General features: G+C 34.4%; 3 protein-coding genes and 1 non-coding gene across 4 annotated transcripts; 2 read left to right on the top strand and 2 right to left on the bottom strand.

The window, feature by feature from the left end:
- Nucleotides 1-1,573: 1,573 nt before the first annotated feature.
- On the bottom strand, nucleotides 1,574-6,542 carry LOC108228025 (metal transporter Nramp2). The gene is made up of 4 exons (XM_017403483.2): nucleotides 5,871-6,542; nucleotides 5,173-5,309; nucleotides 4,424-5,076; nucleotides 1,574-2,393 (listed from the first exon to the last, which is right to left on the bottom strand). The coding sequence occupies exons 1-4, from the start codon at nucleotides 6,455-6,457 to the stop codon at nucleotides 2,169-2,171; spliced, it is 1,602 nt and encodes a 533-aa protein (XP_017258972.1). The 5' UTR covers nucleotides 6,458-6,542; the 3' UTR covers nucleotides 1,574-2,168.
- An 8,065-nt stretch (nucleotides 6,543-14,607) lies between these two features.
- Nucleotides 14,608-17,216, top strand: LOC108225286 (G2/mitotic-specific cyclin C13-1). The gene is made up of 7 exons (XM_017400119.2): nucleotides 14,608-15,097; nucleotides 15,526-15,758; nucleotides 15,855-16,007; nucleotides 16,124-16,157; nucleotides 16,242-16,391; nucleotides 16,529-16,663; nucleotides 16,760-17,216. The coding sequence occupies exons 1-7, from the start codon at nucleotides 14,765-14,767 to the stop codon at nucleotides 16,829-16,831; spliced, it is 1,110 nt and encodes a 369-aa protein (XP_017255608.1). The 5' UTR covers nucleotides 14,608-14,764; the 3' UTR covers nucleotides 16,832-17,216.
- Nucleotides 17,217-18,862: 1,646 nt separating this feature from the next.
- Nucleotides 18,863-20,561, top strand: LOC108226338 (cytochrome P450 81Q32). The gene is made up of 2 exons (XM_017401281.2): nucleotides 18,863-19,777; nucleotides 19,866-20,561. Exons 1-2 carry the CDS (start codon nucleotides 18,881-18,883, stop codon nucleotides 20,481-20,483), a joined length of 1,515 nt encoding a protein of 504 aa, XP_017256770.1. The 5' UTR covers nucleotides 18,863-18,880; the 3' UTR covers nucleotides 20,484-20,561.
- TRNAL-CAA (transfer RNA leucine (anticodon CAA)) lies at nucleotides 20,554-20,637 on the bottom strand. The gene has a single exon. It is a non-coding gene; the product is annotated as a tRNA-Leu (tRNA).
- Between the last annotated feature and the right edge of the window lie 368 nt (nucleotides 20,638-21,005).

Here is a 21,005-nt window from a genome sequence, read left to right as displayed (position 1 = left end):
ATATCACCAATTCATTAAAATTATTGATGAACATCTATGTTTGATAAGTAGAATGTGTATGTTCTGCAAATTGAACAAATATTCTGCAAACTAAACATATTCCGCAGGATAAAATATTATATAATATTCTACATGCAAAACATACATGATATTCAAGATTTTAAATGAATTTTAAATGATATAATGATCTTTGTACAACATGATTTGCAAAATTATGATTTTTTTCAATATTTTTATGCATATTTTACTTGCAGGACATAAACGGTCTCTTTAAATTCGGATAATGAATGACAAAAAAAAAGGGTTACCTTTTAAATCATATACTCTCATTTTTAACCCAAATATTTCTTTGAGTTAAAAATTATATATTTTAAGAATTTGAATTCTTTTTTTTTATCAGCTCACCTAACAGGAGTCTTCACCATCACGGTTGAAATTCATATAGTTAATTCCTCTCTCATCTGATTTCTTAGGAAATATAAATATAAAAGGTAACACCCAATTTTAGAATTGATGTTTTATTCATTCTGATGTGTGTTCAAAATCTTTTCAAAATGTCATTATAAAAACAAGTCAACAAGGTTCATGTTTATGTTTCAACATTGGAATTTAACTATTGGTAAAAAAAAATGATACAACATATTTGTTATTCTCATAAAAATTAAAGATTACTTTAAGCATGGAAGGGTACGTGCTGCCCTGCCAGCAAATGAACATATCTGGGATATAAAACTAAAATTAAAAATACTAAGCAAAATCAAAACTGAAGACAGTGTCCAGGTAATGCATTTGTACCTGTTTTTTGTGCAGAGGATACAGTCAGCCTCAGAATCTGGGAACAGCTTTTAAGTGGAAAAAGTTATGGTCCTTGGCTATTCCTTCAGTGTTTGGTGGATGCATATGCAGATATGACCTTGCAGGAGCTTCACTTTCTCTGTTGGATAGTTTAAAATATCTGGTCTCAAAGGAATTTAGTGGTTTGGAATTGACGTTTTTAAACTTTATCACAGATAGTTGATGGTGCTAGTGTTACCCTCTTTCAATGGCAGCAGGCACAGATAAAGCAACAGAAGGGGTACTTCACTAATGCTAGGTTAGGAGTGGCTGTATGGCAAAAACCATACTCATGATGGAAGACTTGTAAAGTTGTAATGTGGAGGCAATGGTCTCCGGCCTCCTGTGACTTAACTCTCACTTTCCAGCAGGGTCACTACGTTGATGTGGTATGGCTGTGGTAGGGTTTCTGCAAAACAATACTCAAACCGGAGTGGTGTGGTAGGGTTTCAGCAAAACAATACTCAGACCGGAGTGGTTGCCATCAAGCACCTCCGGCATGAGAGTAAGTCACTGGTAAATGGAACAATAATTGTGAAGATACAAACTTGGTGACTATGGAAGTGTTGTTTTGGTGTTATTTGCGGGAACCCTACCACAGCTATACCACATCAACTCCCGGAAAGCGAAGAGTTAAGTCAGAGGAATTTCATATGATTCTTCCTCTTCTGGATCCAGAATTTCTATTTTGAAAAAGAAAAAGAAAACATAAGGTACATTGTCCCATTTATCATATGAATTTAAAACAAGAAATTAAAACCCTTTCCTATTCCAAAATGGTTTACATCCTCACAAGTCTTTGCTAGCAGAAAATTTTATTAGCAATACAAACCTAATATCTTACAACACTATAGCTGGACATCTAGATACATATGACTAGTAACAAACACAGCCCCAGTGACTTCTTAATAAGCTAAAAGTTAAAATTTACCCAAATAAAAGTGTTACAAATTGGGCCAGCTACTTTACACTTGTTAAGTATAACATCTTCGACCAATCATCCAGATGCCTGTTGATAATTTCTGAACCAGCACAATGATCGCTCAACTTTTGCAACAACTTACCTTGTATCTTTGGGTGAGCAGCCAAGTTCATGTATCTGTAATATGTCCGGTCTTTTCCCTCAGCAAGAAGTTCTTTTATCTTCTCCAACATGTATCCAAAAGAAAGAACAACCAAATGCATCACCTCAGATATTTCAATTTGTAAGCGTCAGTAATTAATCCTGTTATTTTGTTTTGAAAGAATATACTATCAACAGCCCATCTGTAGTACAGCAACAGTGAATCAAAAAACTTATACTTTGAAGTTCCTCAAGCCAACACAATGTTTACTCATTTCCCAACATTTGTGTAGCCCTTGGAAAATATTTGGTTGAGCCAAGCGGCAGGAAGGCAATCACTATGTACAATCAAATACGATATAAATGCCACGTACGCAGCAGTTCCGGTACAGACCAAAAACCCAAACAACATTCCATTAACTTTAGAAACGAAGAAATCTAGAAAAAGATACCCATTGATCACCATCACCAGGGCAGCCACAGTCCATGCAGCTCTCTGCACCAAGAAGAGTGTAAGTTAAAGATAAAATTAAGGAGTCTAGTATTCAAATTGAACAAATGCACCCTGATTTTAGCCACCACACTTGAAATAAAACTAAGCAAAAGAAATCTGCCAATTTATATACTACTATTACGTATCCTGGAGGATTTATATAATATGCAAATCACTGTACAAGAGCATATAGGGACACATACCAAAATGCAAAAATACGAACAGGATAAAGAGACGTTAGCATTAAAGATCTTAGAGAAATCAACAGGGACTTTACAGCTATGCTCAAGTTACTTAAATTAAAATAATTTAACTAAATCACAGCTACGCTCAAGATATTCACCCTGCCAGGAACATTTTAGCCTGAGCATTTGCTGATTTAACTGTTAAAATAAATCATTGAACATCTTGAAATTTCTGATAAAGATTGTGTATAGAAAGTCTAGGTTGTCCACAAGTATAGCTAAAATTTTCAACTATCTTAAGCTTAGCCAAGCCCAAGCATATATTTGAATCCTATATAATAGTATATAATTATCCCTGGTTAGTAAGTACAAGGCTCTTGCATAAATGCCGAATGGTGAAATAACAATCAAAAAGGCTTGGCCTGTGTCAACTCAGTTTCTAAAGACAGAAAAGGTTACCTTTAGGTTCAGATTTAAGCTAGAGGTTTAATCGTCAGCGTATCTAAATACATGAAATGTACATGATAACAGTAGTAGTTACTTGCTGCACTCAAGAAGAGTGCCAGATTTACAATATTCCCTTTTTATATTTTATTTTTTTTGTAGGCGAGTGTGGAAGTCAAAGATTAACAATTACAGGTGTGTTTTAGCAGTAAACTAAAACTGCATATCTTCTGAGGAAAATGAACATAACAACCCCCATTCTATCAATAAAGCTCCTCTATAAGACAGATGGATTTTATCAGGCACAGATTTTTATCAAAAAGAAAACTGACTAACATTGCAAACTATATTACAATCTCCATTATGATTTGCGAGGAACCTCTACCTAGCTAAATGCATACTGAAAAAATCAAACTACAACTGATAAAGCAAGTTCAAGAATCCTCTCGACTGCTGCTAACACTTTCCATTTCTTTTTTCCTTCCAAGCCCCAACTGTCTGCCAACGATTCTTATTATCTGGTCTCATTCCTAGGTGAAAGGTGGATTAGAAACCGATAGAGTTCATATATTGACATTATACTTATTATTATCTGGTGCATGGAAGAAATTTTTGGCTGTACTTAGTCTTTAAACTAGTATTGCTACTAATAATAGTTGGAATAAAGGAAAATTACCTCACCATTGACTATTTTGTTTCAAATTATTCTTCCTAAATCTTTTTAAGGGTTGAGATTGTTTCATAAAGGAGTCAAGTGAATAGTACAGGTAGCTTAATATAGCTGGAACAAATTCTAAGGAATAAAGTGGAGGAAAATCAGTGGTGATCCTTCAATATAAGGAATTCATAATGGGTATCATCTTCATTAGATTGGGATAAGATAAATGTGTCTTCACAGAAACAATATATCTAAACCTTCCCCAAGTGGGACATACTCTGCGCATTTTGTTTGGTTGTCATAAAAAGGTAATCAATTACTAGTATATGATAATTCCGCAGAATATTGTCTAACCTTTAAACCTTGGTCTTTACAGGTACCGTACTATTGGTCTAAATCATGGGAAGATTATTGATGGAACAATTTCTAAAGGACCAGAATCAACAAGACTTTTTCGTTCACCCTTTATCAATACTACATAAAGAAAAATATAGCAAAATGCTTTTTATCTTTATTTTGCTAAAAGTGATTTTTTCCATTCTTATGCCAACTTTTAGGAAGCTAAAGTGGGCAGTTATACCTGTGAGTCCTTTGCATGATAAGAATTTGGAACACGAAGATAGCTATCTAATTAATTAGCATTCAGATATCATAATTTTCCTAGAAGTTAATACTATTACGAGTTAGCAGAAGATGCTTGTGACACCTGTACAATTGTAACAAAAAACGTGATATAATAATCTGACCTGCATAAATGATCCGATTTTAAAATCTCCCATGATCCGATCCTTCGAAACTAAGGTGAGGAGTGGTATAAGGGCAAATGGAATCTGTATAGACTGAAGAACATTAATCCATTCATTCAGGACATCTAGTGAAGCTTCAGATCTGTTGTAGACAAGAGCAACAATTATAGTTGGCACAATGGCACAACTTCTTGTAATCAATGCTCTCGTCCATTTTTTTAACCGAAGGTTGAGAAAGCCTCCCATGATAAACTGTCCAGCATACGTGCCGGTAATCGTGCTACTTTGTCCAGCTGCTAGTAAACCAATACCCCAAATATAAAGAATTGGCAACACTCCCCCGCCATACTTTTCTTCAAGATACTGTCCTGCATTAACCAGACCAATACTGTTGGCCTGTTTAGTACCATAGAACCCCTTGGCAAAAACTGTTGTAACAAACAAATTGATCATAAACGACACAAAAAGGGCAGCAGAAGATTCGATTGTATAATAATTGACTGCCTCTTGAACCCGTCCTTTCTTGCTTGGGTCGATATTTCTTGATTGTACTAAAGCTGAATGGAGGAATACATTATGCGGCATAATAACACACCCAACAACTCCAACTGCCTGTCTTATTGTTCTCGAGCTAAGTTTTGGCACCAAAAGACCTGCAAATTTAATCACTCCAGTAAATGTGAGTCACATGGGAAAAGCAATTAACGCAAAACGGAACACTTGAGGGTAGGATGCATCATAATCCATACCTATCAGAAGCTCCTTCCCACTAGGTTCTGTGTCCGCAAACATCCATGCAAATGAGAGTCCCATAGTTGATATCAGAACTGCAAAAACAGCTTCCAACTTCCTCACTCCATAGTTCTCAAGTAGTAAAAATATGAAACTGTTCAAAAATTAGCATCAAACCACCATCAGTGAAATACGGAAGCCTCCACAACTTACTACTCAGAAAATCAATAAGGCAGCTACATAGAAAATCTAGTACAAGCTTTTGCAAATTTAACAAATTTTCCACTTACATATTAAAATAATTTAATTTTAAAAAAAAAGCCATTTCATGTATACAAACCACACTACTGGGTAATGACTTACTTTATCCTACATTTCACACTTCTTCAAAAATTAAACGATACACAAAATTAATCAATCCAAACACACACGTATCAGTGTTCGTACAACTACAACACAAACTAGTATTTCATGTTACCTAGACTATTCAAACTAGTTAATTATCCTGCTGCTACCATAATGTATACTAAGACAACAATCAAAAGCTAGTGTCAGTTAAACATATCGATCTAAACACGAACCACATTCCGCCTTGTTTATAAATCAGAATCTTTTTTGGCTTGACTTATGAATTATCCTACAACGATAGTTTTTGGTACTATAACATGATCCACATTTGAGCTAAAACGTCTCGCACCAAAACACGAAAAATTACCAATCCGAAGCAGTGATCACAACACCAGCCCAAAGAGGTAAAACCCCGCGGCTCAAAATCTGAATAGCAATAGCACTGCCAATCACTTCTTGAATATCGGCTCCGATCAAGGCCAATTCAGCCATAAACCACAATAACAACCCGGCCCAATAAGGATACTCCTCTCTACAAAGCTCAGCTAAATGCTTCCCCGTGGCAACTCCGACCCGAACCGACAAGAGCTGGATCAGCAGGCCCATACCCGTGGCCCACAATAGGAGCCATAGTAGCGAATAACCCGCGATTGCGCCCGATTGCAAATCGCCTTCGAGATTGCCCGGATCCAAGAAGGCTATGCTCATGAGAAAACCCGGCCCGGTGAAGAGCCAGAGCTTGGTCCAGGAGAAGGGTGGGGGGTTTATGTCGTCCGGTGACTCGAGTTCCAGGTCGACGATCATGATTTTCTCCCGGGACTCGTAGGCGACTTCGTCGGCGAAATTTTCGGGGGCCGGCGGGATTTTCGCCGAAGATTTCGGGGGGAGGAGGTGATGGGTTTCTTCGTGTTTTGGGGGTGGTGGGGAGGTGGGGTCTGTCTGGGGTGACGCCATTATGAAATTCCGGCGCCGGAAGTATAGATCGCCGGCGAGATTTAGGAAGTGTGGGATTTGGGGGTGATTGTTATTTATATAGATTGAGTTGGGGTTCTGCTGGGTGCGGAGTTTATGGTAGTGAGGTGGAGAGTACGTTGGATCATGACACGTGGATTTGGTAAGGGTGTTTTCGTCATTTGATTGATGGAAAGTCTTGCAAGTATTGTACAGTGGTAACTTTTTGGCGGTTGTGTAACAGAAAGAGAAAAGCTAAGAGCATCTCCAACCATCTAAAGCCCTTGGCTAAAAAGTGAGGTGGCATACCTAAAATAAAAAAATTTAGCCAACAGCTCCAAAAACCCAACTCCAACCATGCTCAGCTGTTGTCTATAAATTTAGCCAACCTCCTATGGATGGCTAAATTTGTCGAACCTCTACAGGTCTGTAAGAAAATCTGTAGGAAGATTGTACATCATTTATTACCATATTGAACTGATATATTCTATTTTAACAATTTAAAATATTAATAACATACTATTTTTAAATTATAGCCAACCAATATAGCCAGTACCATTGAAGCAAAATGTCTTACAGGTTCAGCAAATTTTACATAATGTCTTACAGGTCCAATTTAGCCAACAATTATAGCCAACGCCGTTGGAGATGCTCTAATGGGACTGTTTGGCCACATCAGCCACCATATTTTGTACAAATTTTTTTTTTTTTTTTTGTATGGATATTTTGTACAAATTAATAAATTAAAACATCGTGTTTAACGTGAATTTATCGACATTTTATTTCAGGTTTCGACATTTTATTTATATAATTATTTGAAAGTAGGAACTTTTAAAATTGATATGAATGTGGTTGTTTTGTCATTACACACTAACGCAAAAAGTTGTATACTATGATCTCAAACACCGAAACTGACCATACTTTTGTTGGTCAGAATCTCAACTAAAGGCTAAAAGTGGAAAAAATTTCTATGTCTTATTTGCTGCACTTGTTTGGCTAGTGTTTATGTAGTTGCTTTATGTAATCCTACAAGGATTCCAACACAATAACATTAGTGCTCCATTTTCTAACGAGCTGTTTTCGAATATTTTTTTTCCTAGAAAATAGTTTAAAAATAAGATCAAAACACAATATATAGAAAATATATATATTTTTTCATTATCAAAATTTTATAATTAAAAAGGTCTATCTGTTAAAAATTCAATTCTTTAAGGATCTCAAAATGTTAAGATGATGTCTTCTCAGGATATAGGGGCCGTTTGGCTTAGCTTAAAAGAAGTTACTTATTGCTTAAAATAAAAAAGTGGATTATAAGTGAGAAGTAGTCATGAACTTATAAATTGATTAAGTGTTTGGATGATTAAACAAATAAGCAACTGTGGCAAGACAAAAAAGCTACACATCGGAGCTTCTTGCTTTTTTCCACATAACACACAATAAGTCCATGAAACTTATTTGCCAAACGGTCATGCAAAAGTAGAAGCTAGCTTAAAAACAAAAAGAGCCAACTTATTTGTCAGCCAAACACCCGCATAGTATGCTAACATTATCTTTGGTTGAAAATTCATTCATATTCTGTAAAGTCTCTCAAAAATTTTAGATAGAGGTTTACTAGGAATGTATAATATTATGTACTAATCTGTATTATAAGAATTCATTATTTTATAAAATTCACGAGTAGATCAGAATTTGAATAATTTAAGATTTTTTAATAAATTTTGTTATAATTTTAGTCAAATAACATCTATGCTATTATTAATGGAATTCATCATATGCTTGAAACAATTTTAAAATAAATTCATATCTTCAGCTTTTGCAATTTTTATAAATTAAATTAAATATACACGGAGTTTCTTAAATTAAATATACACAGAGTTTCTTAAATTAAATTTGAAAAATTAAAATCGAACAGGTCCCAAAAAAATCACATCTCTTGCCTTCTAATTAGGGCTGTCAATGAAGCGGATATTCGGTCTGACCCGGTCCAATCCAGGAGCTAACGGAGTGGATATGGATCATCTAAAATAAAATCCGATCCGAAAAAACTCCGGTCCGGAAAAAATCCGATCCAATATGTATAGAATATGGATTTAATACGATCCGATCCGAAAAAATCCGATCCGACTTTATATATTTATTTATTTATATTTATATATGTATATATATTACTTAACTAATATAATATATATATAATATATATATATATATATATATATATATATATATATATATAAGTAAATAAAAGTAAAACTAATACACGGACTTACACTTGTGTGAAATATCTCTGAGATGTGAAATATCTTAAAATGCATGGTTGGATTTAAGATGTTATTACCGAGCTTACCATATGATTTAAATTCAGAACATGAGACAGTTTCCTGGTCTACTGTTAACTATTAAGGGGTCGTTTGGTTCAGGGAGTGGTATGGGGTTGGAATGAGGTATCGGGTTAAGGTGGTATGGATATTTTGTGTTTGGTTGAGTGATAGAATGGATAATATATTGAATTTAAATATTTTTAAATTATTATTTTTTATTGATGAAAAATAATTTTATAATTTTATTTTATTCAATTTAAAGTTGGTGATTTAATTTTGTGTCAAGCATTTGATGTAATTGTAAATAAAATAAAAAAAATTTGATTCCTCATACCCATGCTCCATACCCACCTCTCCCTAAGGTATCAAAAACCCATACCTTGGGGGTTTGAGGTATGGGTATGAACGAATAAATTTTCCAACCAACCATCAGGTAAGGGTTTGGAATGAATCAAACCCACACCTGATACCTGAAAAGCCTGAACCAAACGACCCCTAAGAGTGTTATAAGACATCTTAGTTATATAGCGATATTGTTAGTCTGTGCAAGTTTGGCCGTGTAACTCTATTTTTTTGTTTTGTTTGCGGAAATTTTTCTGCCATCTAAAAATTCTAAATACAAATAATGAATTTTTTTTACAAATATACATGGAGCGGAGCTCCGATCTGAAAATCCTATCCTGCGGATCCGGATATGGATCATGTTGTAAAAAATCCGGCTATGATCCGATCCGAATCCGAAAAAATTTAACGGATCAAGATATGGATCAAGGTCGATCCGATCCAAATCCGATGATGCAATGCAAGGAGACATTTCAATTTCTTGAAAACAAAATTCGCGAGTTTTATATATTTTAAGAATCGAGTATACTGTATTCGACTAGGCCTGTAAACGGATCGGATTTGGATCGGATCTAGCTAAATCCATATCCTAATCCATTTAATTTTATCGGATTCGGATCGGATCGGATTAGGAGTCGGATATTATACAAGTCAATCAATATCCGGTCCATTCGGATCATGGATATTCGGATCGGATCTCCGATCCACTAAAATTTACGAAATATATTTTTTCACCATGGACAATGTTTTAACCTTCCACAAAGAAAAAAAGTGATATTTTCTAGCTATATTAATTCATGAGTTTTAACATAACAAGTACAAAAAAGAACTAATAAAGCAGTAAAGTAAAGTCTGCAACTTCATGTTATTAAAAAAAATGTAACTGAAAAACTTTGTTGGTTGTTACTATAAAACCTTTAACATATAATGTATCAAGTGAATAGAAAAACAATAAATAAGTTGCTTAATATTTTTGGAGGAAGCAAATTATGATCCGCTCCTCTATTCAATAAAGATTAAAATCAATAAATATGTCCTAAATACAAAACTAGGTGATTGAGGAGGTGTTAAGTGGAAGAGCTTAGCTCCAATGTGTTTATACTCACTCCACACAAGAAATGAGTGATTATTAGATTAACCTGATAATAAGAGTGAAAGTCGGGTGAAGACTTAGAAGCGGCTGATCGGTTATAAGAAAATATGATTTAGGGTTCTGTCTTGAATTTTTTTTTTTTTGTATGTGATATATTAATAAAATATAATATATTATAAGAAAATATAATATATAATATATAATATAGTTAAGCATGAATCGGATCGGATCGTTAACAGATCGGATTTGACCATATCCATATCCATTCTTTATCGGACCGGATTATTATCGGATCGGATTATTAGCAGATCTGATTATTTTAATAAGGATCCATATCCATTTATTTAACCACGGATCGGATCGGATCGGATCGGATATCCGCCTATATTCGACAATGAGACTAGGCCGCATCTGAAACCCGAGCCGAATAAAACCCCAAGTGCGAGAGAACAATCGTATATATATATATCATCGGTTCTAACCTCACGTTATCGTTATTCTGTGTCAACCATTAATTTATAAATCCGTCAAGGCTCAGCTTCATGGTGAAGCTATGAAAAAACAACCCGTAAATTAATGTCTAAGCATTTTATACAGACACGCATAATATTTTATAGTACTCCATATTGGTCAGTTGTATGGGCCGGACCTGGACCCTTAGAGCATTTCCAATAACCTTTTATAGTGGCTCTTAAATTGTTATTTGAGGAGATTTGTTGTTTTGCTTGCTCCAATAGACTCCTAGTCACCCTTAAATTCCCTAAATTTTTTTTCTTTCTCTTCAATGGTAAGAGCTACTAGTCACTCCTAACTAATATTTATAATAAATTTGTAAGCACACATTCTCTCTCCATCCACTTGCTTTTATACTTATATGCACATGACTTGCTTTTAATAATATAAAACAAAATAAAGAGTGAACATAAAGAGTATTGTTGGAGTTGAACCCACTTTAAATCACTATGAGCTAATAATTTATCTTATATTTACGGGTTGTCTAACCTGTTAAAGTGTATTAAATACATTACAGTAGTGGTTGACAGCTCACCTGACATAACGTTTATTGCTTTTCATCTATTTCACTTTTTAAAATTTTTCTCTTACTCATCTTTCAACATTTTTATGTTTACTTTTTTAATTTTTATTTTTATAATCACCACATTTAATTTTATTTATTTTCATAAAAAAGCATGCTGAATAAAAAAAATTATTTTAATATAATAATATATATCCAATCCTTGCATTTTTTATAACTAGAAAAAGTAACAAGTATGTGTATAAAAAATATAAATTGATTTCATCCCACAAATAATAACGAGGCCCCCTTGCATGCACACTAATTTTCTAACTAAAAATATAATTAAAAAATATAAATGATTAGAATTATATCATTTATATTTAAATATTATTAAAATAATAAAAAATAAATTTATTATTAAATATCAAATTGACTGATTTTAGTTAGAAGGCTAATTTTAATTAAAAAATTAGTGTGCATGCAGGGAGGCCTCGATATTATTTGTGGGATGAAATCATAATTTATATTTTTTATACACATACATGTTATTTTTCTAGTTTGTAAAAAATGCAAGGATGGGGTATAAATTATTATATTAAAATAAATCCTTTATTCATCATTATGTTTTATGAAAACATATAACTTAAATGTTAGGTTAAAAAATAAAATTAGAAAAATAAATATGAAAGTGTTGAGAAGTGATGAAAAAGAGAAGAGTTAATAAAATTAAAAAAGATGAAAAGTAATAAGGATTATGCATTCACGTGAGCTGTCAACCACTACTATGATGAATTTAATACACCTTAACAACCCGTTATATTTAAGAGTGGGTTAGGAGACTATTTGAGATGTTTATTGTATGGGGCTGTCTAACCTGTGCCCTGAGGGCACAGGTTAGTGTGTATTTAATGTATTTGGGTAGTGGTTGACAGCTGATGTGAATGAGTTTTAAGCATTTATCACATCTAGTTTTTTGTATATAATGCATCGTTATTATAACAATAAATTAATTACTAGTAAGGGAATTGAAATATTCACATTTATCAAGTATCTTTTATTTACTCATGTGTTGTATTTTTTAATTATATTAAAATTAAATTAAATTTATTATTAAATATCAATTTAGTTGATTTTAGTTTGATGGCTTATTTTAATTAGAAAATTAGTGTGAATGCAGGGGGAGCCTCATTATTATTTGTAGAAGGAAATGATCAATTAAAAGTTGTCATATAAAATTTGATAAAAAATTTATTCTATGTTCTATGACATTTTTTAGAAATAAAATAAAAGTTTTGTATAAATATAAAATTTTGAAATAAAACAAGAATGGATATACGGTTAATAATCAACAAAGCATTAACTAGTTTTATAAAGATACACTGATACTCATACATATTTATTGACAGTAATTATAACCTATCATGTGCCCTAAAGGCACAGGTTAGACAATCCGTTATTGTACATTTGGTTTTATACTCGTGGAGGCCTGCTCAATTAACAGCTGTAACAGTTGGTTTTATTTGCGTGAGATCGGGGATGTCTGCTACTGTCTGCACCCCTACCCGTGAGTGGTTTGATCGTTAAGATACACCTGGACCATGGACGGCCCAACACGAATTCGTCGTGTTTTAAAATTTTATGTAAATATAATTTAATAAATTATTTAAAAAATATTTTTCTAGTGATAGAACTTTAATATTTAATTTTTTTATGAAGAAAAACGATAAATTAAATTATAGATATACTTTGGAGTTACCAAAAACCGGGCTTCTCCAAACTGTGATATAGAGGGGCCGTTTAGGTGAGCTTAAAATAAGAGCTTCTTGCTTAAAATAAATAAGTGGAGTAGAAATTAGAAGCAAGATAAGACTTATAAGTGATTAAAATATTTGGGAAATAAGTAGAAGCCCTGAAACAAAAGTTAGCATTTCTAACTTTTTATAAGTGCTTCTTCACTTATTACAAAAACGGTACGGATAAGTGCTCATAACCTATAATCGTTTTATAAGCACTTCTCGACTTATTACACAAACGGTACAAATAAGTACTTATAACTTATAAATCCAGAAGCTGAGCTTAAAAGCTCCCCCAAACACCCACATAGACTCACAATTCATGTCAGTCGGGCCAAAAGTGCTAGTAAATTATTATATATTAGTTATTTGTTTGTGGTTATAAAGAGCCCAAATACTCTTTAACTATCGAGGTGGGATGTTACAATTCGTATCCCCAGTTTTGAATTCTTGATATTGTGCGATGTAAAAGTCTAGAACACATGTAAGACAAATATATTCGCTCTCCTCCTTGTGAAACTGGGGTTTTACACAACCGGTTAAATTTGGTTAAAATCAAATATATATTATACATACGAGGAAAGTTCTATACATAAAATATTGAAAAAGTTATGAGAATAATAACAATTTTTTTGATCGAAGTTGTTCTCTTATCCACCAGGAAGGACTTTCAAGCTTTTTTTAAGAATTTTCAATTTTTATAGTAGAGAAAAACTAAATCACAACATTAAAATACCGAATAACTATTAAATATCAACAATATTAAAATACTCTATAAAACTAAACAAATGACAAATGTTATTCAAGTCATGTTAAATTATGAAATAAATGAAATTCAAATAAGGTTTAAACCATACGTGCAGGCTCCATTTATTCCACAAAAGTTTAAATACGAGTATCAGAAAAGAACTCCAGTGAACAATTTTCTCACAAAAGATTTGGAAAATCCCCCATCAAGAAATAATGAAAAATTAATATTTATCTTACAAATATTTTCCCAATCTCGAAGGGTTTATCTCCGTCAAATTCATCCAACATTCATAAATTTTTTTTGTACTCAAGTGCATTTTTTATGACGAAAAATTCAAAGAAAAATCTTAAAAAAAACTGAAACGTTACATAGGGGCCGTTTGGATGAGCTTAAAATAAGTGTTTATTGCTTAAAATAAATAAGTGGAGTAGAAGTTAGAAGCAAGATAATACTTATAAGTGATTAAAGTGTTTGGGAAATAAGTAGAAGACATGAAACAAAAGTTAGCATTTCTAGCTTTTTATAAGTGCTTCTTGATTTTTTACACAAACGATACGAATAAGTGCTTCTAACTTATAAGCCGAGAAGTCCGGCTTAAAATAGGTTGCCAAACACCCACATAAACACATAAATATATTTACCGAAACCCCGTCATCAGATTTCAAAGAAAAGTTGATGGGCCGAAGAGTTTGTGCAAATGGCATCAAAAGCAGGGTGGGAAAACCAAATCCAACCCCCAAATTCCAAATTTTTTAAACACAGGGAACAAACTCACGCACACCAAACTCCAAAAATTTAACCACATTAACTCAAATATTTAACCAAAAATCAAACTTTTAAGCGGAAAATTTTGTCAAATTTTCAAACACAACACAAAATGGCGCCACATCTCTCTCTTTTTATAACCCCCCTCTCTCAGACATTTCACTCCTCTATCTCTCGCACACAAACACACACAATCTCTCTGATTTGCAAACCCTAGTTTTCGGTTCGAAATGTCGGGTCAAGAAAATTGCGTCCGTATGACCCGACTTGCATCAAAACGGGCTGCTGAGTCTCAAGTGGAGCAACCCATTGCCAAGAAACGCACAGTGTTGGGGGAGATTTCAACGAATTGTGGGAAAAGCGTCGTTGCGGGTAAGAATAAGAAGGGTCGGGTTAACCCGGGAAAATTAACGTGCGGGGTCAAGAAGGGGAAGAAAGGTGTGAAGAAGATTGGAATTGAGGCGAAATCCGGGTCGGGTTTTGGTGTTGATGGGGATTTGGGTGACCCGCAGATGTGTGCTGCTTATTCTTGTGATATATATCAGTATCTTCGTAATATGGAGGTGAGTTGAATTCGGGGATTTTGATTTTATCTGTCGGGGTTGTTTATTATTATGCGAATATAAGTGGGTTGTTGATAATTTATGAATTTAGCTAATTTGTTTTCTGGGTTTTATTTTCTTGTTTTTAGTAGGGTTTACGATTAAGGATTTTAATTAGGGTTTTTGGGCCTAACTTATGAAGTTGTGAAATGCATTTGATTCTTGCAAAAGTTACTTTTGTTGAATAAAGATTGAATCTTGTTGAGTATATGATAGTAATTTAGTTGCTTTTAACAGATTAGTTGTTCCATGAATTGAGTTGCTACTTGCTAGTACTAGTTGAATATACAGAATTTATTGTCTTGTTATTTGGTTTATTATGTCTCCGAGTGTATGTGGTAGTTTAAAGATCTTGGATTTAGTTGATGGTTTGTTTAAATTTTGTTTAGGCGGAATCTAAGAGAAGGCCCCTGTCTAATTATATCACAAGGGTGCAGAAAGATGTTACTGTGAACATGAGAGCCATTTTGGTAGATTGGTTGGTTGAGGTAGCTGTGGAGTACAAGCTTCTTTCTGATACTCTGTATCTGACTATTTCGTACATTGATAGATACTTATCAATGAATGTCCTGAATAGGCAGAAGCTTCAGCTTCTTGGTGTTTCTTCAATGCTCATTGCTTCGTAAGCAACTAATATCTTTCTTCCTCAAGTCTGTTCTTATGATAAAATAATAATGATGATTTGTTCTTATGAATATATGTTGTGGTTTATAAATAGAAAATATGAAGAAATCAATCCGCCACATGTTGAGGATTTTGTTTATATCACTGACAATACATATACAAAAGAAGAGGTTGTGAAAATGGAGGCTGATGTTCTTAAATCTCTTAAGTTTGAAATGGGAAATCCAACTGTGAAGACCTTTCTAAGGTTAGTACATACAGCAAACTATCTCTACTTCCTGTCACTGATACACTGACGCTGTAATATACTTTATTTACTCTACTATATCTAACTTTTTCTCCTTTTATGTTTTGCTCGTGCAGAAGATATAATAGTGTTGCCCAAGAAACTCAGGAGGTCAGTCTTTCTCCTTTTTGTGATATACACACATATTGAAGACAAGATCTTTCTGTCTGTACTTACACTCTATTTCTTCCACAGGCACCCAGTTTAAAGTTGCAGTTCTTGGGTTATTACCTGGCAGAACTTAGTTTGCTGGATTATGAATGCATCAAGTTCTTACCTTCGTTGGTAGCTGCATCTGTAATATTTCTAGCAAGGTTCACCATTGATTCGAAAGTGCATCCTTGGGTATGATGCCTAATTATGTATTTTGATATTTCAATATGTGTTTTCTTTTAACCAGTAGAGTAACTGATTGCAAATTACACTAATTCTGTAAAGCTTCTTGATATAAACTAATCTTACTGGTTTTAAATATGTTGCAGAGTTCAGCTTTGCAGCTATACTCTGGATACAAACCATCAGACTTAAAGGATTCTGTACTTATTATACAAGACTTACAATTGGGGAAAAGAGCAAGCTCCTTAACGGCAGTCAGAGAGAAATATTCGCATCATGAGGTATATATATGGGATAACGAGCTTTGTTTAATACAATATATAGAATAGCACGCTAATGAATACAAATGTATAACTAATTTCAACTACTTGGAACAGTTCAAAAAAGTGTCTGAACTAACAAGTCCAGAGATTCCAGTTTCCTTCTTCGCTGATATAAAAGAATGTTAAGGGAGAGATCTTGCTAAATATGATATTGGTGATTCTTGGATGATCCGTGCAGAAAAAGTTAATGCAAGTAAGATTGGATTGAACCACCAAGATGCTTGATGAGGGGAATTTTTGATGATTTTTAAATTTGATGAAATGCATGTCATGAATGCTAAGATTCTTATAGTTGTAGCATTATGTTATAACTGGTACAGGATGTGAATATCACGGTGGTTTTATTCGGGTCAATATATCACATTACCTTGATAGGAATCATTTGGATGTGTAGGGCTGTAGGCTATAGCCTTGTTTAGTTCAGAATTACTTGATCTCATATTCTCATGTATGAAGTTTTGAATTGACATGAGTTAGTAATAAAGATCTAGCTCTTGGGTAGTTATGAATATACTTTTTTATGGTTGAATTATCCGTTTAACACCCCTAGTTGAATGAAGAATCAACACACATGTGACATGTCTTGTTTTTCCAACCTTCCTTTTTGTTTATAATAATCTCTCCAAATACAGTCTAGATGTTGACTAAGAAGTGAATAGTCATCAGACTTTCAGCGATTTAGCTCACCCTTCTATGCTGGCCACTGTCTCACAAAATGTGATTCTTAGATTGATCATTGCAAGCTCTGGAGTAGAAGTCTTGTAATTACAGGATGAATATACTTTATGACATGCTTATTTGTATTTGTGGTCTAGAGTATATAAAGCTAGGGAAACCATCTATATTCTCCAGGTGTTGTGACATTTTTACAGCATTATCTTTATTTGTGCTTAGTTGGTAAGTTTTCAATTGTATTTTTAAATAATATCCAATAAGATCTGTATTGCTTAACTAAAGCTTTGATATGCTGTTAGAAGTTTGTTTCATGTTGGTTGTGAGAGCGGCGGGAAACTAGAATATAAATAGTAATAACAACTCTAATTATAAGTTTTGGAAGATGCTCAAAAACAAACCCTTGGACTTGACCCAATGTAGATAACGAGTAACATCTCCGAGAGCATAAACTATAATAATACTCCATATAATTTATTAAACCTATTTTTATGTATCATTATTTCAAAGGAAGCCCTGTCTTGTTATAACATCCCAATTTCAGTCCATCAATGTCCAAAAAGTATTATTATTGATATTATTTGTCTCAGTTGTTGTATTGTTAAGTCCATTATTATTTGATCAAAAAGGGTCCGACCATTGTTGTTAAAACGGAGAGCTAGAAGACAGCTATGAAGTCTGATAGAAGTGAAGCCGGAGTAAAGAGTATGCTTATAAAAGTTAAGATTTTATTTGGAAGGAAGCCAATTGTTACGGCTTTTCGGTCCGGGACACAATGCCTTGTTCCATATGTATCATCATAACTTATGTATCAACGCTATTAGGTCTCTGATCATCATCGATTATGTCGATCAACTTGTATTCAGATTGTTGTAGAAATCAAAACCCACAGAAAAATTTATTTTATGTAGTAAGATTTTGAGCACAGACAGGAGCAGCCGACATCCTAGAACAAACAGGAGCAGCCGAATCTACAATACCTAGGTGAATACTAGCTGATAAATCTTATTGTAATAAATTCAGCGAGAAAAAGACCCTTTATGTCACAAATTTCACAAGTAATACCCAAAATAACATAGTTAGAGAACAATGACCTGAAATACCATATATTAACACAAGATAATTCAGCGTTTTGATTTTTGGAGGAGAAAGCTAAATCGTGATGCGTTTACTTATGAAAATCACTACAAAACATAACACGATATGACGTTTTAAGAGTAAAACGCTACTTGAAATACTGTTTAGAGTCTCAAAATGCGTCATCGTGTAACGTTAAGAAGGGAAAGAAGGTAAAACACTGTACGATCTAGCGTTTTGGATTATAAAATGATATGTCGAGGCCATCTTCCCTAATAGCGATATTTGAGACTTTTTTTAAAATTTGTGACAGTGACGAATTTAGTCCTGTCCCTTGCATAGTTGCATGCCTATAAAAGCATAATGAGCATAGTTTCAAGAACATATCCATTTACACACTACAGAACATTCTTTAGGAATTTGAAAATGGGATCTGAAACCTGGTTTTACCTGCTTTCTGTTATGTCCATCTATGTATTTCTCTTTTACCTTACAAAGCATCAGAAACAATCTCGAAACACGAAGAACCCTCCATCCCCTCCTTCACTTCCAATTATCGGCCATCTGCATCTGATAAAAGACCCGTTACATCGTATGTTACAAGATCTTTCGTGCAAATATGGTCCGATTTTCAGACTCAAGTTTGGTTATCGCGCCATACTTGTGATTTCATCACAATCTGGTGCCGAAGAATGCTTTACTAAGCATGACATTAGTTTTGCAAATAGGCCTCGTCTGCTTGTTGGTAAACACCTTAATTACAACTACACTACAATTGCTGCAGCCTCATATGGCCAACACTGGCGAAATCTACGTCGTCTTAGTGCCATAGAAATGTTCTCCACGAATCGACTCAACATGTTTTTGAGTGTTCGAAGAGAAGAAACTGGATCACTGATCAAGAATCTTTGTGAAGAGGTGAGGGGAGATTCTGTGAAGGTGAAAATGCAGCCGAGGCTATCAGAACTATCATTTAACATTATAATGAGAATGATTTGTGGCAAGAGATACTTTGGAGTTGAAGTGGAGAATCAAGAAGAAGCTAGGAAATTAGCAGAAATGATCAAGGAGGCTTTTGATCTCGCGGGAGCATCAAATCCAGGAGATTTTCTCTCGTTTTTGCAGTGGATTGATTTTGGAGGTTTGGAGAAGAGGATGAAGAGAGTGCACAGCACAAATGACGCGTTTTTACAGAGTGTGATCGACGAATCTAGGCAAAAAAGTGGATCAGGAAAGACTAAGACACTTGTTGATGTCATGCTATCGTTGCAGGAAGGCGAACCTGAGGATTATTCTGATGAAATTCTCAAAGGCATGATTTTGGTACGTTAAAAAATACTCTGCATGCCTGAAATGATCAAAGCAACTGGCCTTGTTTAAAATCAACTAACGTTATTTGAAATGTGTGAAGCAACTGCTATTTGCAGGCACGGACACGACCTCTGCTACAATGGAGTGGGCAATGTCACTGCTGCTGAACCATCCAGAGGCACTGCAGAAGGCCAGAGATGAACTGAGTCATCATGTTGGCCACAAGCGTCTAGTGGAGGAAAAAGACCTTCCGAAACTCCAATTCCTCCAAAGCATTGTGAACGAGACATATAGACTATTTCCTGCAGCTCCGCTCTTAGTGCCACATGAGTCATCAGATGAGTGCACAGTTGGAGGGTACAATGTACCCCGTGGCACAATGCTGTTAGTGAATGCATGGGCGATTCACAGGGACCCGAACGTGTGGGAGGATCCTACGAGCTTCGTGCCAGAGAGATTCCAAGGAGCAAAGTCGGAGGATGCAAACAAGTTGGTCACATTTGGGATGGGAAGGAGACAATGCCCAGGAATTGCACTTGCTGATAAAATACTAGGTTTATGTCTGGCTGGATTGATTCAGTGCTTTGAGTGGGAAAGAATTGGGGAGGAGTTGGTGGATTTGAGTGAGAGCAAAGGGCTTACAATGCCTAAAGCCATGCCATTGGAAGCTATGTGCAAAGTAGATGAAAGAATGATTGAAGTCCTTAACCAGCTTTGAGAATTACCAACTTACCATGAAAAACCTATTACACTGTAAAACAATGCAAAAAAAAAAAAGCAAAATAAAATGTCAGAAGTGGGATTTGAACCCACGCCCTCGTTAGAGGACCAGAACTTGAGTCTGGCGCCTTAGACCACTCGGCCATCCTGACTACATGCCAAAATCCGAAAATTTTGCTATATATAGTCTGGAGTCTTGATCTATGTGCTTTGACCATGAACGAGTACAAAACTTGGGATGGTATTCCTGCATATTTTACCAACTTATACCCTTATACTGCCATGTTTTAATGGTCCGTTTGGATGGATTCTTATAGTTTATAACAAGCAGACATTTGATCATAGAAACAGGATATTATTTAAAGAGCAAACATTTGACCATAAAAACGGGATATTATTTAACGAGCAAACATTTAATCATAATACCAAACCGACCTCAAGAAATTCTAAGATGAATGATTGTGTCAATACTCAATAGTCTTTGTTTGCAAAAAATGAATAAATGCAGGGACCACGGCAT

Source organism: Daucus carota, chromosome 6 (genome assembly GCF_001625215.2).
Source record: "Daucus carota subsp. sativus chromosome 6, DH1 v3.0, whole genome shotgun sequence".
NCBI classification, from domain to species: Eukaryota; Viridiplantae; Streptophyta; class Magnoliopsida; order Apiales; family Apiaceae; genus Daucus; species Daucus carota.
The sequence above is the reverse complement of the archived record's forward strand: the minus strand, read 5'-3'. Positions and strand labels throughout refer to the sequence as shown.